Source organism: Emydura macquarii, unplaced genomic scaffold, assembly GCF_026122565.2.
Source record: "Emydura macquarii macquarii isolate MOO-44397 ecotype Brisbane River unplaced genomic scaffold, CSIRO-AGI_Emac_v2 contig_18, whole genome shotgun sequence".
Taxonomy (NCBI): Eukaryota; Metazoa; Chordata; order Testudines; family Chelidae; genus Emydura; species Emydura macquarii.
The window spans coordinates 811,966-839,196 of NW_027130155.1; the positions used below are offsets into that span (position 1 = coordinate 811,966).

At 38.9% G+C, this 27,231-nt stretch overlaps 1 protein-coding gene across 6 annotated transcripts in view; it reads right to left on the bottom strand.

The window, feature by feature from the left end:
- The window catches only part of SCHIP1 (schwannomin interacting protein 1), a 110,628-nt gene that overhangs the window by 18,302 nt on the left and 65,095 nt on the right, over positions 1-27,231 (bottom strand). For all 6 annotated transcript variants that reach the window (XM_067545105.1, XM_067545282.1, XM_067545193.1 and 3 more), the window contains 4 exons: positions 16,103-16,221; positions 5,256-5,373; positions 4,096-4,293; positions 1,713-1,836 (listed from right to left, as the gene is read on the bottom strand). In XM_067545105.1, coding sequence (XP_067401206.1) covers positions 1,713-1,836; positions 4,096-4,293; positions 5,256-5,373; positions 16,103-16,221 — 559 coding nt within the window. The remainder of the gene's footprint in view (positions 1-1,712; positions 1,837-4,095; positions 4,294-5,255; positions 5,374-16,102; positions 16,222-27,231) is intronic.

Sequence of the window (27,231 nt, forward strand, 5' to 3'; positions counted from 1 at the left end):
AGATCTCGTTACCTGCTGTTTTACAAGGGATAAAAAAGGGATAAAAAAGTCACATTTTTTACATAAAAAGTCAAAGGTTTTTACATAATATTATTAAAAGCAACACCTATGATTACTGAAACTGAAACTGAAAGAAAAACGCTTTCCTTTTCCAGTTTGTTTGCTTTCTGTGTTGGACACCCCGTTTGTGTGGGTCTTTCATGTAGCAATATAACAACAGGGGAGAGAAAAAGGCATTTTGAGAAATAGGAAAATGCATTCATAATAAAAAAATTGGTAGGAGGCCTCAAGGGAAGGTTTAATTTTTAAAACAAGCTTTAATTAACTGGATTTTGAGTTGACAATGTCCCTTTAAATCCTGGAGGCAGTTCTAAACCCAGCATTGCTGCCTCAGGAGCAGTAATTGTTTTAGGTATGATTTTAAAAAGCCTGATCTGTAAGGTGTTGAGAACTCCTAACTCTTCCTAATATGCAGGGAAGCTGGTTTTCAGACCTTGCAGGAACTGCTCAGCACTTTGGAAGATTGGGTCCCACAGGCCACTGGATATCTCTAAGTAGATCAAAGGGGAATGAGAACTTAGACTTTTAAGATATCAAACCTGTAACATATGCACAAAGAACTGCTCAGTTCACCAAAGCAAATGGACCATATTTTTCTGTGGTGCAACTCCACTGACCCATCAACGCCTGATTATGGCTGAAATTACTTTACTATACTATACTAATCATGTAACTTCAGATTGTTTTATCATATGAATAAGCTACGAGGTCACACATTTTGTAGCTTGTATAAACTGAGCTTATTGCACACACCAGGAGCTCCTTGCATTCTTCCCTTCCCCCAATACAAGCTCCCTGTGTGCCATCATCCTATCCCCCTCTGTATCAGGGACTCCTTGAAATTTCCCTCAGCCCCTCCCTCTCTGTGGGGCTCTGCAGGCCCCCCTCATTGCCCACTCTGCCACATGCCAGGGTCCCCAATCTCCCCCCTACCTCCTCCCCAATATGCCAGTGGCTCTCTCGGCAGACCCCATTCCATCTTCCCCTCCATGACATGCAATGCATGCATCCCCATTCCCTCTTCCTCCAGTGCCAGGGTCCTCCAATCTCTCCCCCAGCCGGGTTTCTGTCTCCCCCACTCCATTTCCCCCCATGTGCCAGGGGCTTTGTTCAATGCCCCCATGCTCCCCAACCGCATTATTCTTTCTGCCTGGGAGACAAGTCAACATGTTTAAACTTTATTGGGAGGACAGGCAGAGCTGAAATAAGGATACTGTTATGCTATAAGGTGTTAATTGAGGTCATCAACCAATTGTTTGATCTACAGACAGTTGCAGAAGTGTTTGAAGCTGTGGCTATGCTAAATCAATGGCCCTGTGCCCCCGTTTCCCCCCTTGTTTGGTTTTCCCCCAAATCATTAGGGTTCTGCCCATTGATGCCTAGAACAGTGAGTGAAATTTGGAAATTGATCGGATGTGGCATTTAAAAATTATCACGTTGCATATGGACAGAGAACAATACCAGTGAGTTGAATGTAAAGCTCACACAAACTCGGCCAAATATGATTTTTCACGTACAAGTTAATACATCAAAATGAACACAAATAAGACTCTTTCTTTCTTTCTGTGGTAACGTACATGTTGCATCTTTTCCCACAAATAAGTAGCCAATTAAAAGGGAAATACCAAAGAATTAAAACAAAATTCACTTACTTTCTATCTGTGAGTGGAGATCATTGACTATCACTTGTAGCTGCCCAATAGTCATGTCTCTCAGATCAGTAGGTTTTAAACTTCTTTTCATCAAGCATTCACTTATATGAGGCATATGTGGCAACTAAAGATGGATTAAAAGACTTTTAAGGTTATTACTTCTTCAAATGGTTTATATTTCTAAATAAAAATAATAAAAAAATGTGTTGACATTCCAAGTACTGCCTTCCCTGTTCCACTCCCCCATGCATGCACATACTTTCATGTGGCTAGAGAAAGCCCATTGACTGAGACTTCCAAAATGCAAACTTGTGATTAATGTTTAAGTCAACCTTTTAAAGGAAAGAACAAGGACAAATAAATCCTGTTATGAGAAATTGTCACAAAAATGATCCCCCTCACTGTAGTCATAACCTTCTAGCTATATATCACTTCAGTTCCCGCACAGATAGCACTGCATAATGACCCAATCCAATGACCCATGTTGACCCTGCAACTATTGATTGTAATTTCATGCCAAAATCTCTTCGTTTATATGCAGTTATACATGGTAATTGCACATCCCTTTGGCATATATGGATATTCTTGACTGAGCCATTTCTAAAACACTAAGAATCAAGTTTAAAACAAAGTGTTTAGCCACTGGGCTGTATCTACATCACCACCAATATAAATGTTGATGTGTCATTAAACTAAGAAAGTGTCAATTTAAATAGAAAAGTTATTGAGAAAAGATATCTGAAAAGACAGATGTTACCAATTACTGACTGGCTACTTTCTAATTAAGATATCACTTTAATTCTCAACCTGCTTTTACGTATAACAGAGGCAGACAGGATAGATGGATAGCCTTCCTCTTGTTGCTCTTCAGAGACTGATTTATACAAAACAGAGCAGGAGAGATTTATTGGAAAACATATGGAACCATTGTAAATCTGGGATTAACTTTTTCCTATATTACATTACTATATATGTTGGAAGAATGACTACAGAGTGAATGTCTCATCTTTAAAATGTACATTCTTCCTTCAAGTCACTTTTATTTTCTGTGGTTTTCTTTTCATTTCTGCGTAGAAGAGCTTTGTTTTTGTGCATTTATTGGTTCTTTAATTACTAATCTGTGAACAGATATGTGAACAGTAGCAGTAATGATTATATAATTCTCTCTCTTAGTTCTCTCTATATACACATTACACACACAGTTAAAAAAATTAACAAAGGCTTATTAAATATGTAAAAAATTGATTCTCAAACATTTACTGATAATGGGAGAATGCAAATTATCTCCTTAAATAACATTTAAACCTTTCAAAAATATTATTAAAATTATTATTTGTAAATGTTTATGGCCTGTCGCGACCCAGTAAATAGTCTGGAGTGGTTTTGGTCAAGTCCTGTCTCCTGGGGGGTGGGGGATGGTAGGGGTAAGTCCTGCTTGGCACTCACCCCCGAGTGGCAGCTCTCTGCTGTGGGGTTGGCTGGGCTTAACTCTCTGCTCCGGGTATTGAGCACCAATCAGGTTTGGCCCTGCCCCTGACTGGACCCAACTTGTGTGAGTGGAGGAGCTGTGACCTGGCTCATCGGGTTGCAGTGCCACTCACTCAAATTTGGCCTGCCTAGTCTCCTTTTGTCATGATGGCTGGGTCAAACCTGAGGTTGCAATGCCTGGAGCAGGAAGTCGAGCCCAGCCAGCTCTGTGGGACAGGAGCCACAGGAGCTGACATGCAACCCTCTGAAACATTCTGGAGACCCAATTTTGGGTCTGAACTCATTGGTTGAGAAACTCTATTCTAAAGATGGTAATGTCCAGCTACATAATCTAAGATAATTTTGTAACAAATAGAAGTTTCCTAAGAACCTCTCTCTCTTTCTCACATACACACACACACACTCTCTCTCTCTCTTATTTATATAAACAGATACACATATTTGAACACAAAAACTTCTCTAACTTGTAAGATTGTTTGGCTTCACTGATATAAAAATGTTAAGTATGGTTTTGATCCTGTAAATGTTTACTAGCAGATGTAGTGCTTGATCTAAATAAGACTATATGTGGCAATAAAATAATAAAATAAATAAAATGTGTTTGCAGGATCACAACTTAAATCTAGATGACATTTCATTATATAAAATGTATTTTCCCTACATTCTTGGACCATAATGAGTACTAAAAATTACTTAAATAAGTGTATTTTACTCTTTGTAAATAAAAAATTCTTTCTTCATGTAGTTTTGGAGATGTCTGAATGCACCAGTACAGAAGTTTGATAACTGGAAAGAATTAGTTATTGTCAATTGATCAAGTATTGCAACAAGAAAACAACAAATTATTACATTTGGTGGTTATTTAATGCATACTAGCCTTTGGTTTGATACTTACAAGATCAGCTACTGGGGATTTTTTCCTGTTCTGCTTTTCTACCTCTACTTGCATTTTGGCCATTGGTTTTGCCATAGCCAAAGCCATTTTGGCTTCAGCTTGCAGTTTCTTTTGTCTAGTGAGAAAATCCATGTCATCTAGGGATTCAGATTCCTCTTCAGTAGTGTCTCTATCAGAGTAGGAAGAGCTTTGCTTGCTCTAGGAAAGTGCACACACATCAATTGTAAGTGTAAAATAATGTTCACACTTTAAGATAGATAATTTGTAAGAAATTTTAGCTTTAAGCTTCAAAATTTTCATGTATGCAGGTAGTATGATTTCTTCAGGGGAGATGAAGATTGTATAATTTTATTTATTTGCTCAACAAAGTTATTTTTAAATATCAAAAACCATTTTTCAAGACAGGAAGACTTAAATGCTAATGGCAACTTGAGTACTTTTAGTTAGAGAGAGGAACCTGCTAGATCAGTGAGTGATTGAAGGGGGTGAATTGAATCAAACTCGGGAAAGGGTTGGAGTAAGGGTTGGAGTAAGGTAACTAGTAAGGATTGGAGTAAGGTAACCAGTAACCTTATGTTATGTTAATATGGGGGGAAAGAGGGAACTGTAGCAGATCTGATAATTTCTTTGCTACAATATTGTTCAGAAGGAAGGGGTGGTGGGAAGCTGATGCTACTCCATACCATTCCTTTCCTTACTGTTACCAGCCCATAAAAGGAAAGCATGATAGGAGGGGACTTATTCACATATCTAGCACATTAGTGCTACCTATGAACATGCAGTGTTGTAGTTGTATTGGTCCCAGGATATTAGAAGGTGGGTGAGGTAATTTTTTTTTTTGATCTCTCACCAACAGAAGTTGGTCCAATAAAAAATACTACCTCACCCACTGCAGCTAGCAGTCAAAGTATTTTTACTGATGATCAAAGACTGTGCTTAAGTTTTTATAACAGTTTCTATGACAAGCTCCTTGTTTGCTTATACGCCAGTTTATCATTTTTCCCAATCATAACTTAATTTGTACCTGTCTTAAATATATAAATGACACATGCATGTGCTAAAGAATTTTTTAAGTGACAGAAGCTCATGTACATACTTGTGATTTAAAATGTTTGTATTTCTTCACTAAGGCCTTTTGTGAGACTAATTATCAGACCTACCATTGGAGACAAAGGTGTATCCAAGCTTGTTTCAGTCTTGCTGTCATCGGCATCGCTATCCTTGTCACTACCACTGTCATTTACAAAACAAATCTGCAGGTTCATCCCACTTTGTAGCCTGGGAGGAGGAGGAAAAACAGGTACAGGTGTTAGTATGCATAATCTCTCTCGACAACAAATCCAAAGTATTATCACCAGCAGTCACTGGTTGCTTAACAAGATGTGCTAACATATTAGCAAATATAAAGGCTCCAATCCAAACCAACATTGAAGGGTTAATTGTCTCTATCAACATACCCTTCGGAGAGCTAGCCTTATTTCTAACAGAAAAGAACATGCTAGCGTGCCTTATGCACAGGTTATTTACTTTTAAAAGAATGCTGTCAAGTTGATTTTTTTTCAATTTGTATAAAAACAAAAAACAAAAGTGTTTCCACTGGTTTTGATTTTTTTTTAATTAACAGAAGTATTTGTTTTTAGACATAATGAATATTTCCCATGGTATTATTTGAAACCTAAACATTTCAGCACTGAACTTGAATGTGAAATTGACTATAAACAAAAGTTGACTTAACTGATTCTCAGTATTGAGGAGAAAAATACAGAGAGTAAACAAGGAGCATAGTCTTAAGTAAAATTCTTTCACTCTTAATAAATCTAGGGTATTCTTAGGAACATAGCTGAAGCAATATATTTAACAGATAGGGTCAAATCCTCTGGTGTGGAATGGCTGCTTTGCCTTGCATTGCTGGTGAAATTTATTATTATTATTAATAATTTGTATTACCAAAGTGCCTAGAAACCCTATTCATGGACAAGGACTCAATTGTGTTAGGCACTGTATTAAAAAAGAGCAAAAATCTAACTGAGGAGTTGGTGGATTCAACACTGGAAGGAAGACCCCAGTATAAGGGAGATCCTCTGATGGCCAAGAACCCCCAGAGAAGCTCTTGTACCACTCCCCAGCCCTGCTGCTGGCACGGGCTCTCCATCATGCACTGATCCCCAGCAAAGAGAAGTTAAATTCCCAAACTCAAAAACCAATTCAATAGCAAAGCCAGGAACAAAACCCAGCTCTTCTAGCTGCAAGTCTTGTGCTCTACCACAATATTGAACTACAACAGCTGATTTTAAATTGTAGTTACTGTGTTCCAACTAAAAAGCTCCCCAATGCAGTAACAGTACTGTGCTTCAGCTGCCATCTGTTGTTGAATTTTAGTATTACTAAAAGCTCTACCAAGTTTGTCATTACATCTTTCTTGCTAGGAAACATGAAGTTTGAAATATAATGCACAACTGCCACAGTGAAATGATATTCACTTAGGCTTTTAATTTACAGAAATCCTGTTAGTGTTTTTGCATAACTTGACTGCCTTTCAGACCAGCTCCAGACTAGACATTCCCCTCCACCCCCATTCATTTTGTGCCTTATCTGGCAGGGATGCTCTCATATTGTGTGTTTATACAGTACCAAGGGACTGGGTCCCTGATCACAGTTGGGGCCATTAGGTGGTACTGGGATTAAAAAGTAATAGATATGCCTTTATTGGCCAAAGAAGGCAAGGACCATTGCTGGTCTTTCTAACCTTCTGGCTGTGAGAGATTTGCCTTTTCCAAGAACACCTAAACTCATTTTTCAACTGAGTTTTTCCCAACTTGATGGCTTTGAACGAGTCTGCAAGGTGTGGTTTCCAAATGCAGATAAAGCAGGTCAGTGGGTTTTTAGGGAAAAATTAATGGTTCTAATGCTGAGTTTTGCCCTACTTTTGCTCAGATAATGGTTATCCCTTTTATTGGATAGTGAGTACTAAATGTATCAGGAGGGGAATTTTAGAAGCAACATATGCCTTAACCTTACCAGCCTTTAGTTCAAAGATTCATAGAGTTTAAGGCTAAAAGGGACAATTAGATCGTCTAGCCTGACCTGCATATCACAGGCCATAAAACTCTACCCATTTGCCCCTATATTGTGTTTGGATAAAGCTTAACTTTTGTTTGGCTAAAAATATACCTTCGAGAAAGGCATCTGGTTTTGATTCGAAGACAGCAATTTATGGATAATCCAGCACCTCAGGGGAGTTTTTGTTCCAGTGGCTAATCACCTTTACTGTTAAAAAATGTCTTTTTTCTAATTTGATTGTGTCTGGTTTCAGCATCTATCCCTCGGTTCTTGTTAAGCCTTTCTCTGCTAGAGTAAAAAGCCTTTTAGTACCATTATTTTTTCCCCAGGAAGGTACTTACACAGTGTAGTCAAGTCACCTTTCAATCTTCTTTTTGATAAATTAAACAGATTGGGATTTTTTAGTTTTTTATTGTATGTAAGGCATCTTCTCAAGCCCTCAAATCATTTATGTGGCTCTTTCCTTCACCCTCTCAACATCCTTTTTAAAATTCTGACACCAAAACTGGATGAAGTATTCCAGAATCTGTCTCACCGATGCCACATGCAGAGGTAAGTATGCATCCCCACTTCACTATTTATACATCCACAGATTACGTTAGCCCATTTTGCTACAGCAATGCACTGGAAACTTGTTTTTAGCTGATTGTCCACTATGACAGTAACAGAGTCACTGTTTTCCAGGACACAGTCCCCCATTCTGTAGGTGTGGCCGGCATTCCTTGTTCCTAGATGTATAATTTTGCATTTGATATATTAAAATACATTTTGTTTGAATGGCTTACCAAGTAATCCAGTTCTCTCTGTATGACTGCCCTGTCCTCCTCATTATTTACACTCTGACAATCTTCGTGTCAGCTGCACATTTCTCAGCAATGACTTTATATTTACTTCCAGATCACTGATGGAAATGTTGATTAGCATCAGGCCTAGTACTGATCCTTGTGGAACCACCTAGAAAACCCCCTTTTGATGGAGATTGCCCCTGACAAACTACTTTTTGAAATGTGTCAGTTAGCCAGTTCTTAATCCATTTAATATGTACTCTATTGATATTGCATAATGCTGATTTTTTCATTAGAATGTCAGCTCTACAGAGTCAAACATCTTTAAAAAGTCTACCTATCACATATGCAATTCATTTTATCAACCAAATTTGTAATCTCATCAAAAAATAAAATCAGATGTGTTAGATAAGATGTATTTTCCATAAAGTCACATTGACTGGTATTAATTATATTACGATCCTTTACTTCTTTACTGGTTGAATCCTGCATCAGCTTTTCCATTATTTTGCCTGAGATTGATCTCAGGTGAACCTGCCTGGGATATCCCACTTACCATATTTGAATATTGGCACAACATTAAAACTTCTGGAAATTCCCAGGTATTCTAAGATTTATTAAAAATTAACATCATAGAGCCAGAAATCTCAACTCATTATTTTAGGATTGCTAGGTGCAAGTTAATTTAAGATTAAAGTTTATGTATAAAAATGCACACCTGCCTCCCCCCCATCTCCACAGCCACCACAATTTCCTAATTACAACCAAGATACACAGCAAAAGTAAAAAGTATGTAGGGGGTGTTTCTCCATTGTACATATGGGGAATTATGTTACTCCTGAAGGAATTCTGCACCACTGCGTGCATGCAGAATTCATGGCCCCCACAGATTTCTTTGCTTCCCTGCAGAAAAATGACTTTCTGACAGGAAAGCCGCAAGAGCAGTCACGCGCCCTCCCCAGCAGCACGGGCACATTTCTGGTGCCTGGAGCAGCCAGCAGAGAGGTAAATCACTGGAGGGGCCTGGGGACATCCTGGCTGGTGGCTCCTAACCTGCGCCAGACTCAGCTGCTAGTCCTGGCTGAGCTGAGGAGGATGGGACTTCCTCTTCCCCTGCAAGAAACGGCCGTGACCATGGTAGACACATCCCAGAAACCTTCTCTGAGTGCAGGAAGCTCTGCAACCACCCTGCTTCCCTGCCCCTATCGCTTCTCAGCCGCAGGAGAAAGGGGTCACTGTAGGTGAAATGCTCCCCCATCTGTCAACACCCATGCATTCAGACCTCCCGTCGAGCCCCCCCATCTAAACCCCTACTCTAACAAGCCTAACCCCCTGCAACCAGAGCTCCCCTACCCCCAGAACTCCCCCCACTAAGCCCCCTGCACTCAGACCTCCACCCCGATGAGCCGCACTCCAAGAGCAGATACCATTGCAATCCCTACATGCAAAGGGCTTAAGACTGCTCTGTCCATGTACCCTCAGAGGTCCAAATCATTACAAAGGAGGTGGGGGAAGAAGATAGGGAGCTGAGAGAGTATATCTCCTGAGCTACAATACTTGTTTGATCTTGGGGCTCCCTTGTAGAGGAAAGAAGTTTTCAGGTAGTTGTCTCAATCAGAGGTGTGTACTGGGAAGGTAAAGAATTGTGCAAGTTTCTATCCCCCCAACATCATATTTTTCTATCCTAATTTTAAATTAAGGAAAGCTGTACCTTTAAAGTGCTGAACTTGATTTATAGACATCTGTAGAGGAATGAGTCAGATTTAAAGAAAGCTAATTTCTAGGCCCAAACTTTGCACGTACTTTCTGTTCTTCCCAAACATGCGTAATTTCCATAAGGAAGTGGCGATTTGAGAATTATTCACAATTCATATTTCACTATGAATTTCAAATAAGAGGTTGAAGTGAACATATGCACACTCAACACAGTGTAACTCTCAAACACAGGCTCTGATGCATGTTATTCATTATTCCCAGCAGATTTGCTTATATTACTATTTAGTGAGAATGGCCAGTAGAATATTATTTTCCATTTATTTTAATGGCTCTTTTGATGTATTAGTATGCAACATAATTATGAATAATTGGACACTTACGTGATGTCACATGAGGTTTTCAGTGGATTGTAGGCATAAAGAATGCATTACAACTACCCAGGGAAACTTGTAACACAGTACACTGTTCTACTTTGCTTACATTGTATTATTGAGAGAGAGAAAGAGTTATAACATGCGAGTTTGCACAACTCAGACCCCTTTCAGTTGCACAACCTGAGCATCTCAAACATAACTGAAGAGGGAAACAGTTCAGGTCAGAGAACAAAGAGCTCACATGGGAGATAAATGTTAAAACTAGATTATATTGATTGTAATGCATTAAGAACAGCTGTATTATTCAGGGCAGATTAAAGTGCTACACAGATTTAAAGAGGAGACTCTGACTGTTTGGTTTAGCAAATGATTGCACTGAGAAGGGAATTTGGAAAATTGAGACATTGAGCTGGATTTCCCAAAAAAGCCTCGTTTTAGGATACATAGCTGGAAACAAAGAGAAGCAAGAAGATTTTTCATGTGATGACTTGTCAGATGTTTATATGGTCACAGCTCCTGGGGGCTGCAGTGGTTCAGTTTGCATGGAGAGCTGTTTAGGGTTTTTATTTTTATGCCTGCATACATTTCCACCAGCAATGACCTTTCATAAGACTTAAAAAAAAATCTACAATCATAAAACGTTAACATGTATAAATGCCTTTACTGACATTATTTGCTCTCAGAATGAACATACTTCAGAACTCTAAAACAGTATGAGAAGAGATTTCTTGTTACATTAGAGCAGCGCTATCCTAGCTATTAATATGAATTCTGTACATTACACACATTGACTGTAGTTGTGTTTTTTAATTCTATTTAACAAAGAAAAACTAAATTTATCAAATAAAAGTTACACTGAACACACATTCATGTTATAATAGCTACTGTCACAAAGTTCTTCTACCTTCGTTGGTCTAGTGCTTCCTTCTAGCGGTAGGTCAGGGAACTGCTTCACCATTTAGTGTTCTTCCACCCTCTAGTGGTGGGTGAGGGTAATATAGCTGCTCTAAGATGGCCACTCCCTACTGGCTCCCAGTCCTGTCTCTGACTCTTGTAGGCCCTTCTCTCTTCACCAGGGCTCTTGAATGACCAGTGGGATGGGAGGGGGACCTGGTCCCATCCTCGACTCTGAGCCCCAACCCATGGACCCTACAGGTAGCAGCTTCGCGCTGTGGCGTCAGGAAAGCTACTAGCTTCCCTAGGTTACTTCCCCGTGCCCCTTGACTTAATGTCCAGACCCTGCTCAGACAGGGGCCGTTCCTGGTCTCCTTGCCAGGCGAGGCTCTTGACCTCCGACAGTCCCACTGGGTGCGGGAATGCCGAACCCAAATGTCCAGTTTGATCTTCCCCTTCTGGCAAGGTCTTTTTCCTCGGGCCTCCAGGCCTGGGAAAGATCCTTTGCAGTCTTTGGGCAGGGCTCTTCTTTCCCCCAGTCTTTGTACCTCTGGGGTTCTTCCTTGCCAGTGTTTTGCTCCTTTTCCTAAACCCTTCTGGTTTCTGACAGCGTCTTGCCTGCTCATAAACTCTGGTAGCTCACCTCACTCCCACAACTCCAGCCACACCCTTTCTCTGGAGGGGAGGCTATTAACAGGTTCCAGGTGGGGCCTTGATTGGCTCCAGGTATGATTATTAACCTGGAGTAACCCCTGCTCAGCTACCAGGGGAAAAGAGACTTGCTGAGCCTGGGGCTGATATATTGGCCTCTCGTCAACCTCCTCCTAGCCCTGGCCAAAATGGCCATCTACAAGATCAGGGGGGGGGGTGTTCTGCGACTGTGGGGCCTACTTCTGTTCCCTCGTACACTCACGCATCTGGGCAGAGTTTCTCTGGGAAGCATCTGCTGGCTCCCTTGATGCCTTCCAGGGGCAGTGGACACTGTCCGGGGGGTTCTCTGCTCAGTGTCCCCTTCTGGTTTTCTTCATTTGATCCTGTGACACCACGCCCCCTCCTGTTTTTTCATTAGTTGTCCCCTGTAATTAGTTGTATCCCGGGCTCAGTGGCTTTTCCTCTTAGGCTGGGGGAGGGGCCTTTAGCAGTGGGCGGGCTTGCGACCGCCCACTCTCTGGCTTACAAATAGTAGCAATCTCTGGTAGCCATCTAGTCTGACCCAATCACAGTATCAAAAACAAAAAATACAGTAATGAAATGCACCTTTACTGCACTCCATGACGGGAGTTCAGCCTTCCACAGGAATACTGTCATTTTCATTATTTTCTGCCACAACTGTAAAATTCTTAGAATATATTTTATAGAGAATTGTAATACATCCAAGCACACTATTATGCATTATTTGTACTACAATAGTGCCTACAGGACCCAGCCAGACTGGGGTCCCAATGATTTAGGCACCAGAGATTGATCGATCGATCAATACATCAATCGATCCCTGCTCCAAGAACTTATAGTCTTAGGCCTTGATCGTGAGTCCCTGATCCTGCAAACCTCTGTGTATGTAGGGAGCTTTACTACTCTGACAGATATCAATGTAACTACTTACAGTAATAGTTAATCATGCATGTAAGTGCTTGCAGGACCATGGCCTTAGTTTAAGACACTGTAATGAGTGAGTTAAACAGTAGGGCAACTGTAACATGAGCATGTGCATAATTTCTAGGCACGGAAGGTTTTTTTGTTTGTTTGCTGCTAACAAACAACTTTCATAATCCTCATTTTTTGTTTTGAAGTTTTGTTTGAGAATTTCATACTCTTGAAAGATGCCTGTGATGTTAATCTGGCAATTCACTCTTCTATTCATTCTCAGAACAGGTACAGTCTGAGCAGCAATTTTGCAAACTTCCTTATATGACTCCTGAGGTGGAGGGACCATCTTAAGAGGTAAAAGTCAGTCTCCATTTCCATTCACTTCTTGGCCTGTCTGCTGAGGCTGCAAGGAAGACTGCCAGTTGGTGTTAATTGCAAGTGGTAGTTTTTGCCATATGGACAGCTGTTCAGTGGGAACTAACTCCAAAGGCCATTAAAAATAAAATCATCTTCTGGTCACTAACAACCTGAGCTGGATTCTTAGTATGTAACTACTCACTGGAAAATCCTCTCTCTTTCCAAATCAGTTTTCCATATATGCAAACAATGCACCTTCCACACAAGTGTTGACTGAATTATGGAGGGAAAATACCAACAGTTGGACACGTGTGCTTCAAGAATAAATTATATTCACTATCCATATAGTAAAGGGCTTTTATTATGTTTTTGTTTTCTACATAATATATCCTATCTCAATACGAAAGCATTCCTATGAAGATTCTTCCACCCCCTATAATAACAACCAATGTGTTTTAAAGTTCTGACTGGTGTATAAATATTAACAAAATTCAAAAGCATTTAGTACATCTGGTAATTTCACTTGGTACATCTGCCAAATTCTGCTTGCATACTGTTAATTAGATCTGCTGTATAATTAGAAGATGGGGTTACTGGCTTTGCTTTAAAGGAAAGTAAGTTACTAAACAAAGTCAAATTGTTTTTCCTTTCAAATTATTTGAAGTTAAGCTTGATTTTATAATTGTAGCCTCTCTCAAATAATAGTTACTCTCTCCTGCCTTTGTGCATCTCTAAGATCTTGTATCTTGCCACACCCTGGCAACATGTACATCTCTACTCTTAACATGGGAGTCCAAACAGAAACTTCCCAAATGAGGTCAGTTCTGTTATGGAGAGAACAACTGGTTTATTCACCACTATCTGCGTAAACACACCTCTCTGGACGATTTTGAAACCTACTGTAGGTTTGTGTAATGGGACTGTCATTTTGGTATAAGCACCAAACATAATAGTGAAGTAGGAGAAAGAAGGGTTACTTACCTTGTAACTGTTGTTCTTCGAGATGTGTTGCTCATGTCCATTCTGATTTAGGTGTGTGTGCACGTGCCACATGTACCGGTGTCGGAAATTTTTCCCCGAATGGTATCCATAGGGCCGGCTCTAGCGCCCTGTGCAGTGGCACGCATATGCGCTCGTATATATAGCGCTACTGGCCCCCCCTCCCCCTCAGAGCTCCTTCTTGCCGTAACTCCAACAGAGGGGACGGAGGGTGGGTTGCGGACATGAATAACACATCTTGACGAACAACAGTTATGAGGTAAGTAACCATTCTTTTTTCTTTGAGTGCTTGCTCATGTCCATTCTGATTTAAGTGACTTACCAGCAGTGCCTCTGGAGGTGGGCAGGAGTTCGTGGCCATAAAGACTGCAGTACTGCTTTGCCAAATTGCACATCGATGAGCACTGCAAGACTGGCAAGCAGTGACCAGTTGATGGGGAGCGGGGCAGTTGCATAGTTGCTAACATCCCCTTCAATGGATCCCCAACTGGCGTATCCACTCCTTGGTGTGGGGGGCCTACCCTCTTGTGGTGTAGGCGGCACTGGCATGGCCAATAGGTCTTTCATCACCTGGAATGGTTAAGCGTGGAGGGGACCAATACATGGTGCGGGCCTCTGCCATTCCTCGGAGGCGGCGGCAGTGGTGCAGGTGTCGGGCTCGGTGCCTGCATGGGTGGACATCCCTTCCAGGCTGACTCTGGCTTCCCCAAACTTTTCTTAGCCAGCTTCAGTGCTGGCGAACATTCCTTCCCTGGATGCACCTTCTTTTGGCGCTTCTTCGGCACCGGGGATACTAAATGGTGCCGGGTTGACTCTGATACCGGAGGAGTGCTTCTTGTCAACACTGCGGTACTCGGTCCCGAGTCCAATCGCAGCTCCGACGCCAGTCTGAGTGCCGCCTCCATCAGAAAGGCCTTAAGTCTAATGTCCTGGTCCTTCTTCATTTTTGGGTGAAAGCTCTTACAGATCTTATATCTGCAAAAATTATTGTTGCCCAAGGGCAATCCTATCCTTTTATGAGTCCTGACCAACTTCCCTGGCTTCCTATTGGCTTCCTACTTCAATACAAGTTCTGGAAGTATTCATGTGTTTTCCTTATGTTTAACTCCTCACAAACAAAATATCTACTAAACAACAGATTAACCAATGCAATATATTTTTTCACTGTCCAGTTTTCTAGTGGCACACACAAACCAAGACAAAAATCTGGTTCTGTTTTTGAGAATGTAGATACCTAGCTGGTTTTATGCTGTAATAATACCATCTCTATTCCAAGCCTCTTGTACACCTTCAGGTAGTTAGTGTTAGCTTGGGTGAATGGTGGGGTGGGGGGAAAGAGCTGCAACATTCCCATTCTCCAGAGCCATGCTATTAATGGGGCTAATTGATGGGATGAGACATTTGCTTGTGTTGATTTTATTTTGGGTATGTTCAATAACATAGCAACAGCAACAAGAACAACAAAAGGATGCTCCCAGAAAGGTCAGATAGGTCACTTTTTGAACTAAAACCAGAATTTTGTTTGCCTGCATGTCGAACAACTGGTTTCTGCTATGTTTTCATAGCTAACCAACAACTTGATCCTGCAAGGTGCTGCGTGCACCCAATCCCATGGGAGTCAGTGAAATTTGAAAGTGTTCAGGCATCTTGCAAGAATGAATTGAAAGTTCTGTTCCCTGTTGCCTTATAGCAGAAAAATAAAATATAGTGAACACTTTATGGTGAAAGAATTCAGCTCTATATAAAGCCCTTTGCAACTGTAATATCACTGTCAGCACAATGGGCAAGAAGGAGGCATCTGTTACAGAATTCTAGAAATTAAAAGTGGCAAACTACAGGGTAGGCTACCTACTCCATCCCCAGCCAATATTTTATAATCTCAAGATTGTTCATTTCTTTTGTAATTTATTTACAACAAACTGATGTGGCAGATACCCAAAACTGTGAGGAACTTAGGAAACCATGGATCTAAAATGAGGACCATTTAAAAGATATGGTTGTCATTAAAAATCTAGGGAAGCAACCAGAAGAGGAAATGGAGCCTATGAACAGCAGGGGGGCCTCCCTCAATATTCTAACAAGTTTCTGATAGGAGTTCACATTAAAGATATAATACACTATCCAAAGCCACACATTAGTTTTCACCCCCCACTTATTCCCCTTTAAACTCATCCTGATGCTATGCCACATGAAATCCATAAAAATTAGGAATGTTCACTATGCCATTTTACTTACCGAGAAGAAAGGCTTGGCTTGCCACTTTTGCTACAGCTGGTATAAATTCCTGGGCCATCATCAAAGAAACTTCCAAGGGCCAATTTCTGCCTGATAGATTCCCTCTCATTTTTCTGAGCCTAAAAGTGCACGTAGACAACAAAGTATTAATCCGTTGGCTATAACAAGTTTCTGTAGTCAATATTCACGTTAACTGTAGTACAGAATTAGCATGTACAGTATTGTAACACTAAATGAGCAAAGTTAAAAACCCACTACCACACTGAGGACACTTCAGTGGCTTTATATTAAATTTAAAATCTCCTTTCAGTTGCCACTGATGTACATACACTATTTATCTCAGCCGTGTTCATCTCAGGCTTGTCCAACCCACTCAGCCTCAATGCTTTAACAAGCAGTTTCTTTATTCTTCCCTTGTATTGATTGTCGCTGCAGTACCTAGTCTCCAATGGGAGAGATTTAGATTTTCTTGGATTTGATTAAAATGTTTTTTCCCTCTCTCTCTCTCTTTTGCACTCACATGCACACAGGCATGCACCAAAGCAGAGATAGAGCTATCGAGTCCCCTGTCCCCTCCAAAATAGTTAGTCATTGCAATGAGCCCTCGTCTCCAGAATTAAACAATGCACTTTTTTTTTCCCCTGCAGCTGGAGCTAGCTAATAAAACAAAATGTTATACCTAAACCATCCAGCATTATTATTTTAGTTTGAAGGTTTATGTTTACTTTTGCAATATTAAGACATGAACAAAAAAACCACTATTATTACTTAAGAAAGCTGGTTGCAGAATCCTAATTTAGGACTTTTGTTCTCTAAGGGGCACACCCTCAGTTGCTGCAAACTGACATGACACCACTGAAGATGGAGCTATGACAATATACAGTAGCTAAGGATCTGCCCCCTAAGACTTAGTATGAAACTTTAAAGATTAGCCAAGTTTATGCTTCAGGGAGAACGTCTGGGATGCACTCTCACCTCCACTTCTTGTATTATACCAGCCGTTATATAAGGTAGCATCTGAAGCAGTGCTGGCCGGAGCCAAGTATCCCACATAAATATACAGTTCCAGCACGATGGTGGTAAATGGGGATGAAATGGTGGTTCTAGAACAAAGGTACTGAATGAAACCAATGTACCCTTTTGAAACCCTGTCTACACTTACCTCCGAGATTTGGCAGCAGTTGACGGGAGTTATGCAAGCTACGCAAAAAACTTGCGTAACTCCCGTTGACTTCTCTGCTTCTCTTCTGCGCGCCGTCTTCACTGCACTGCGCCGACGGGAACCGTGTTCTCGTCGATGCAGTGCTGCGCCACTTGTGAAGGTGGTCTTAGTACGTCGATTTCTGGATTGACTGAGTGGGTCTTCGCTGACCGCTCAGTCAATCCAGAGAAATCGATCTGACAGTGGTGACTTTGCCGCCGTCAGTGTAGCTGTAGCCTTAGAAATGACTATTTCATCAGTTCCAGTTGAGAGAAACTCATACTGTTTATGCCAAACAACCGCATTGTAAACCTAGAAATTACTGTTACTTGGATTATGGACTCATAACATTTTAAGAAAGATTTTCCAATACATTAGCAAAATAATTTCATATTGAGCTAACAACATAAAAATATCTGTTCAAAATGAAACTATAACTATTATAGAAAAAACAGAGTGAAAACATTGGATCATACTACATACAATATACAAATGTATTTACTTTCCTAAAACTGTAAATGATGAAGATAGTTTCATAAAATGTATGCTTTCAGATTTATATTTTAAAACAACAACTTTTATAGTAGTAGTGCCAAAAATATACCAGGAAATGTGAAAAGACACCTTTTTTCCTGTCTCAGAGATCTTACATTCTTATCTTTTTATATATGAATTGATACAAAATAATTGCTGAAGCAGAGTAGAACAAACATCTGAAAAGGAACCAGACTAATCTGAACTGGATTACCACAATAAAATGTATGTTACTTCTTCTATACATATTTTATGTGATTGTTTCTTTTCCAAATAACCTACTCATGATATATACATAATGGCTATTGCTGAATTATTCTTTACGGTTCTTTTTATATTTTACATTTAAAAAATTTTAGCTACAAAACACTTTAAAAAAAAAAATCACCGATCAATGGTTGTATACTTGATTTTATATTGCAACTTAACCAATCAATATGCAGTAAATGAAAATTTTATATATACCTAATATTAATATAATACTGTACTAGAGGGCCATACATAATTATTGTGCGTCAATATTGACAGCAAATACATGTAGGAAGGCAAAGGACTAACAGAAAGAACATGTTCAGCCTATCAACTGCTCCAAGACAATGTATAGTACATGCTGTAAAATATGTAATAGACAAAGCAAAAGTAAACTGTGCACGTCTGGGTTTATTTCTGATATCTTAACATAAATTTACTTGAATTCGTTCACTTGTTTAATTTAATTAAAGATAGAGTATCTTTCCAATTTCGGATGGTAGTGTAAAATTACATACAATTTTTTTTAGTACAAAATAGCCAGATAATTATGTTTTAGTTATGATCTCAATCCTGGATATTAATTTTACATTATTATATCATCCATTATATTGTCAGACTCTTATTAAAATTTGGACTTCCTTTGAAACCTGATCTCTCCTCACTTATCACAATCTGACCCCAAAAGATTATGGGCAGGCCTGGCAGCAAACCTATAATTAAAGTTGCCTACCATTTTAAATAACAAGTTCCAATTTTCAGATGTTTTAACTTTGCCAGACTAACTGTTCAGGCTAAAATTTTTCATGTTTCTTTCCTGCCTCAGACTGATCTTAGATATATTTATTTTAGTTTCAGCAAAAATGGGTTAGTCATTTCAAAGAATAAGTTTAGGTAAAAATAGGTAGTTTTGCCAATACCACTTTTTCCTCCCAACCATTTCTTATTTGTTACTTTATTGCCTCTCACTGGAAACATCTGAAAACCAAAATACTTTTGATAGCTAATGATGCATGGGTAACTCCACACACAAATCTTTCCACATTAAGATAAAATGATATGCCTTAAGACTATATCCTTTTGCAGACTTCAGCAATTACTAGTAGGCCATATCCTAACATTGATTTTTATGCCAAACCTTCATTGACTTCAGTGAGTGTTGTTTAATGAAGAATGGCTGGATATGGCCTACTGCACCTTTTCCAACATAAAACTGTGCATTAGGTTTCTAATTGTAGCAGCATGCCACCACCCCCAACTTTGAAGAACAGCATTAGGAGAAAAAATTAGAGAGGGAAAACAAAGATAGCAATCCAAACTAACTTCAGCAGTTTCTTCAACTAATGAATAAAATGCACATTTCTGAGGACACGGAATTTATTTTTAAATCTTAATTTTATTACATTTTACCTCATACAATGAAAGCCTATGCTAGACCATGCAAATACTTCCAGTAACTGTCTCTCTAGTGATCAGTACATAATATATTTAGTTACAGCAGCTAAAAAGATAGAAGAGAGTCTACTTCACACAGCACAAGCCAGATAAAATCTACAGAACACCTTTGCATTAATTCCTTGTTTGTCTTACTGTTTGTCTTACTTTGTTTTTTAGCTTACTGTTTGCCACATTGTCTGTTTTGAAGTAATTACATTAATCCCTCAGCTTCAGTGAAACCTTCTGTCTAATGAATTCCGGTAGCCTCCTTTAGTAGCCCTAGTTTAGTAACGAATAAACCTAGATTTTGATGCTCATTGTTTACTGTTTTCTCTAAAATCTACAGTAATTTATGGTCTTTCATTCATCTAGTACATAGTTTTTCTATCCAAACATGGAGAAGTAACATAATGCAGCCCGCGCGCGCACACAAAAAATCAATAGCTTTAAGAGCACATTTACTGAACTTAATAAGCTGGTATATTCGTTTTCAATACACCAAAAGTGCTGATACCATAAAGTAAACCCCAGCAAATGTCTCCTTGATTAGATTTTTCATGCAATCTATTGCATATCGAAGATGCCTGTACCATTAATCTCTATCAGCATTTTCTAAAGCTAGAAAAATGTCAGTTTGAAAAGCAAATCAAGATGTGAAAAAGGCACTCACTAAAGAAACAAAATATAATCCTATAGTATCAAAAATCTAAATACAACAAGGTTAGAACAAATACAGGTCAATCCCTGCCACTTCCAGTTCTCTTATCCTCTTTATTTTTACTATGCATTACTATTTTTAACTCTCCAGTGCAGGGGTGGCCAAGCAGTCAGAGACGAAGAGTCACAAAGAGCCACATTTACCTTTTCAGTTTCCCCTCATCTCTTACCCTCCGCCGAAAATTCGTGCTGATCTGTCAATTTTGGCGGCAGCTTGTCAGTTTCCCCTCCGCTCTTACCCTCCCCCGAAAAGCTTGTCAATTTCAAACAGCAAAGAGCCGCATGCAAAGAACCGCGAGCTGCATTTGTATGACCAAAGAGCCGCATGCGGCTCACGAGCCGCAGGTTGGCCACCCCTGCTCCAGTGAGTTCTGTAATAGGCCTTATATACCAATGGGCCATGTCTCAATACTAGAAGCCAAGAATTCCTGAATTCTAGTGAATACTAATACCTACTTATCTCTCTCACAAGGTTGCTGTGAGGATTAATTAATTAAAATCTGTGAAGTGCTTTGAATATAAAAAGTACTAGATTAGTGTTAGATGAAAGATAATTTTTTAAAATGTGATTACTAATTATAAGTAAGTAAACCATGGCATACCATATTTTGACAGCATTTTGCCCCCTCAATATCACTAATCCGGGTTGTTTGCCCTGGACACACAGAAAGACAGAAAAGGTGTGGGGCTGCATCTTTAGTAACAACTCATTTGGGAACTACCCAGGTAATAACTTGTACAGTGCAGGTGACATTTCTTTCCTTAATCATTTCCACCTAGCGGAGGGTTGTCGTCAATCCCCCACCACTCCACACCTGGCCTCCAAGGCCACTGTTGGGACTCCTGCCCTCCCCTCATATAAGAGTTAAGAGACAGGGAAAGGGGGCTGCCTCTTCACTGTACCAGTCATTAGGAGCCCCTGCACCATTCCCCAGCTTCTTTAGGGGATGCCTTCCATTAACTCCACTTCCAATTCTGGAGTATTAGGGAACCCACACTCTCTAAGGAATGAGTATCGCACTAGGCATGTTTTGCTGATGAGCAGTCTGATATAACTGATCGACCCAGTGTTTTTAGTATATCATGGGTTTACACAAACAGTACTAGTCAGTAATTAATAATCTTTTAATGGGCACTCTTTTCATACAACATACTATATACTAAATTAGTCTAAATCTACACAAATTTATATTTTTGACTTTGTATTCAAATGTATTATGGTACTTAGTGACAATATTTTGTCCTGTAGATGCATAAGGATTTCTGAATCAATACAGATGGAAAAACAAAAATGTTACATTAGTATCTGAAGTTTAATATAAAATTTAGGATTATTTTGAGGCTTGCAATTTTAAAGCTACATAGTCATCACAAACTTTTTCTAAATATGTATACACACACACACACACACACACACACAGTGCTCATTTACACTATAGACAAATTCAAAGAATTGTGTAATCTAAACATTAAAGGTAAATCCACTTTAGTGACGTCTATATTCTGGGCAAAGCTAGTCACAAAATTGAACTCAAGCCTGTAGTCACCAGTATGGTGGATGATAGAAGTCCTCACAACTTAACAGATCTCTTGTGATTCTTTAGTCATTTGGGTAGGATGCCTTTATCTTCAAAAAGGCTAGAGAGATCAGAGCTATAGATAAAATTTACTCAAAATCTTTCAATTAACAAGGCATACTTTACTGTTGCAATATTTAGGAGTTTTAATGTAATCTTCACATGTTAGTTATGACATCTTAGATGACTGGGCTAGGATATAGAAAACACCTATTTTCTCTCAAGATTTTTAGCATATGATAATTTAACTTATTTTTTACTCTTTCACTTACGTTTTTTTACAAAAGCTTTTCCCACTCAAACAGCAAACAGTACTGTGTGTAGTGTTTATTAGCATGGCTAGATCAACCAAAACCAAATGGAACAATTCATGGTAGTAGTAAGCACAATGCTCTAAATTTTTGCAGGATCAAAGCCTGAGGCTATGTCTACACTGATGGCGGCAAAGTCGCTACTGTCAGATCGATCCAGAAGTTGACGTACTAAAACCACCTCCTCAAGTGGAGTAGCGCTGCATCGACAGGAATGCGGTTCCTGTCAGCGCAGTTCAGTGAAGATGGCGCGCAGAAGAGAAGCACAGAAGTCGATGTAACTCCCGTTGACTGCCACCGAATTGCCGAGGTAAGTGTAGACCAAGCCTTAGTGAGGGGGCATCAGACAGCTATAATCATGCCTCATCCTATGTACTTTCATACATCTGGCATATTTTAAGTAGAATGTCATTAATGTTTCCGAAAATTTGTTGAGATTCTCAGATGTAAAAGTGCAAGATTTTAGTAAATATTAGTATTAAATTAAATTCTGTGTCATTTAGTTCAGTGGTTCTCACCCTTTTTTCATCATGGATCTATGTGCTCTATCTTGGTAAGGATGAAGACAAGGAGCAATGCTAAAGGAGAGCAAGCTCTTGCTTCTCTCTCTGTCCTAGTTTGCTCCCACTGGGTCGCAGTGACAGTAGTTTTCCTCTACTTCCTTAATATGCAACTGAAGGCCATGCCCCACATGTTGAAAAACACGTCTCTACTCCAGTTATTGCAAAGAGCAATATTTTCTTCCATTTAATCTACTCTTAAGCCCTCTGCTTAAGAAACAGTGGCTAAGGTACTGGATTGGGAAGGTCACATGGTAAGGTACTGTGGTTAAGGTATTACAATTAAATATTTACATTAGAGGAGTAACTAAAGACCTCAAACAACGAGGCCCCATTGCACTGGGTGCTGTACAAATGCAGAAGAGAGACAATCCATGCTCTGAATTGGTTGCACGTTGATTATAGCTTTATGGTGTTTGCTCTTCCTCAAGTCTATTGCTTATTATTTCTCTCAATACTGTAAATATATTAATGCAAATTGAAAAAAAGCATTATCTCAAATATCCCTTTTCTCCAAATCACACAATTAATTTCCTTATCTTCTAATCACATTTGTGGCCCTTCATCAGATTCTTATGTATCTATATTCTTTTAGAAATGAGATGCCAAAAATACATTACTCACTTCAAGCTGACGAAGTATTTTTAACACTTCCCATGTTCTACCATTGCTAATCCTACATTCAGATCCGAATGGCATTTGCCTTTTTTGCAGCTGCACTACATTTTGACTTCATGTGCCATCTGTCAATCTCTGTCATCTCACAGATTTTTCTGAAGTACTGCTCTTTAAGTAGCATCCTCATCTTTTATGCTTGTGCTGGGGGTTACTCTTCCCCTGCTTTTTTACTTTTACACATTTTGCCCCATTTAGATTGCTCTAAAACTTCCAGATCATTCTGTAATTTTGATTCATCCCCCACTGTGATTGCAGTTCTTCCCAGTTTGATATCTGTACATTTGATCAATCTATGATTTATTTTATCCACTAAATCATTACTGGAGATAATTCCCAATACTGAACCCACATTATCCCACTTTATAAGTCATCCTCTAGAAGATGACCATAAGGAATCAGTTGTACCATTAGTTGTTATAAAACAGAGAACAGTTCCTAAGAAGCCTAATATACTTGAGAGCTAGATTTCATGCTAAAGATAGATCACTTTAATAGGTACACTGAATATTCTGAGAAAGATATTAAAGAAACTTGGTTTCAGATAGGAACCGAATCAATAATACAATTCCTCAGCTACCAAGAATATTTAAATTATTTTCTACATAAAAAAATCACTATGAAATACTTGGAATATCAAAACATTAACAAAGAATATTGTATTATATACATGTATGGTCAAAGACAGGCATTTCTGTTAAATCTGTACTGAGATACACGGATTTTCATTACAGAATCAATTCTGTGGCTAAAGCACAGTCTAAAAGGTTTAGACAGCAGAACTTTTGTAAATGAGCACTATAATTTTAACAAAAAGTTTCTTTAAAAAAGTTGTACTTGTACATGTTAGCTAGGAGAACGCAAATGTTACATTTCACTAATTTCATGAGTTTGCCTTCTATTCCATCACCTAGAGTTTTACTGAGCAAAAGAGGTTTGAATTCTTAATTCTTCCCAAATTATAAATGCTATAAATGAACAGCGTTATTATTCTGAACACTACATCCTGCACTAGACTACTTCTTCAAGGAAAAGGAAACATTTCATAATCTCTTCCTTCCATATCCATTGTAGGATCTAATTTTAATCACAGGAATAGAACTGTTCAGTTTTTATTTTTTCTTTTAAACAATGATACCAAAAATATTTACAAGAACATCTAAAAAAGACATGTTGTATTCATCAGGATATATCAAGGTCTAGCACAGAACTCATGCCTGGATTAATTTCCCCAACCACTGATTGTGTGTGACTAGGTTCCTAAAAACCTTTTTGAAAGTTAAGTTTCAAGGCCAGTTTGACTAAACCAGTAAGGTATCTGTGGTTTAGTCAAGGAGAGGAAAATGAGAATCTCTATATCTAAAACACTAACTTCAATTAAGTTTACATTAAGAGAAGTGCCAAAGCTTTCCTCGGTAATTTAACAACTAAAATGCCATGGGGAGGCCATCATTATGACCATCTGTGATCACATTCTACCATGCCACATCTATATAATTACTGCTTTTAAAAATATATATTACTTACAGCTTTGTTGTTTACTGACCCATACATTACAATTTATTTTCTTATTCCCTATCTTTCCCACAAGAAATGAAAAACCTCTCACCCATCTGTCATCCCCATAGCAGTAACTTCCATTTACCACATTTGTCCCACCCATTTACCATCTGTTCTTTCTTGCCAAATATTAGAAAGGAGAAACATCCCTAGAGCTCCGCTGACACAACAGCACAAACTAGAGGCCTATAAAAAGTTTTATGTATTATATATATAAAAATAAAAGCCTAAGCCAATCTCCAGACTTACAGTACTATATAAATAAACAACACATGCATCTGTTATTTTTCATTGTGTAGTTATGTATGCCACGTTGTCTTACCAACACATTAAAAAGGCAAGTATTACACACTTCATTTGGAAGTTGGAGGGTTGAGAGTTATGCTATTAACCTTCGGGCACCTGCCCTGGCAAAACAGTTACAGAAGTTAGTCAATCTGTCCAAAGATCTTTTAGTAGTGGCCAAATATTCCTATATGACAATATAAAGTTGGTTCCATGAGTCATGTATTCACTATTTAAATTTTAATTATTAATGTAATTATCTGCTGCCTGAACATCTGAACTGACTTGTATGTTTGAGATGACAACTTCCTCAGTCACTAATAGCTGCTTTTTGGCAATTGATCTACAGTCCTGTCACCCTCACTACTGTAATGACCTACTCTCTGTTGGAGGGTGACATGCTGTTTTCTGTTAGTCTGTAAATTCACAAGCATGACAAGACCAATGTGGATAGGAATTATGAAAGTTTCTTGAGAGGTATTATATATCACATCCGGTGGAAGGGTAGGATTTAATGATGTTTGGACACATTGAGAGAGTACTATTTAGTATCTGGAAAACTGGCCCCTGTAAGGCAGTCTTTTTCCAACAGATTTTGTACATAGACTCAATTCAAAGGGGTTTTTGCCATGTATGAACAGGGGGTTAACAAAAAAGCTTTAACCGTTTTTTCCCCCACAATATACCGGATATTTGAAATATAATGCATTTGTTGATTCAACACAACACAGGTGGCAAGACTTTCATCAGTTACAGATGGGCCAATCCAGAGAAACTCCACTGAGTCATTTGGGTTTATACAAGTGTAACTGAGAGCAGAATTTGACCCAATGATCTACATCCAAGGACTAAGTAAGGTGAACAATACAAATGTTGCCATGCCTCTGGCAATTAAAGGATTAAGACAATTGTGTACATGTTGTCAACAGTTTACTACTTCTCCTTTGCTTTGGCTACACCCACTTTCCTTTGCTGGATTAACTCTACGTTTTCTTTCTTTACTTTAGTTTGTTTGTAACATCCTTGGGATTAACAATAAAAGAAAAGGTTTAAAAATACTTTGCTGCCACACCTCCAATTCTTACTTATCAAATAAGATAGGGCAAATTTATTTGACAAGAAAGCTCTATATTCCTCAGAAAAAGGAACAGTCTAATACTGAGTAGAGTATTGGGAGTACAGGTACTATTGAGTTGTTTTATTTCTAATTAAGCCAGTGTCGGAGAGTGCTTTAGACAACATTTACTAGACTAGCTTTCCTGTTTTGCTCAGTTTTATTAATGTTGTTCCTGAAATATCACTGGCTTATTCCCATCATTTATACTGTATGTTAACAATTTGAATCCCACAAAAGCAACTTGGAACATTAGTTGATTGTTATATGTGGAATGAAGTGTACACAAAAGCAGGTCAGTAAAAGATAATGGTCTAATACATTACTACTGATGGATGAACAAACAATAATTGACTCTGATATGGGATTTAACAGTTTGTATATACAATAGATTTTATATCTATCTATACAGTAAATTGATTTAAATATAGAGTTATTATTGAAGTACTTTTATTGGGCAACAGTGTGAAATTTGTTCCAAACATGGCATCTTCCCTTACAAGAACTTTCCTGCAGGGGTTGTTAAGATGTCATTAATGTGGATGCTTATCAGCTCAGACTTTTCCCCCTTTTGGCAATTATACAACACTGAAAACAATCTAATAGTGATCTTAAAGTCAAAAAAGAGAGTCATACAAAAAGTGGAAACTAGGTCAAATTACAAAGGATGATTGTAAACAAATATATATTATACATTATAAACAAACAACAAGTATGCAGGGACAAAATTAGAAAGGCCAGGGCACAAAATGAGTTTAAATTAGCTAGAGACATAAAGAGTAACAAGAAAACATTCTACAAATACATTAGAAGCAAGAGGAAGACCAAGGACAGGGTAGGCCCAGTTACTCAATTGCCGGGGGGGAAGGGGGGAGGGGGAGAGACACGGACGACAAAAACAGAAAATGC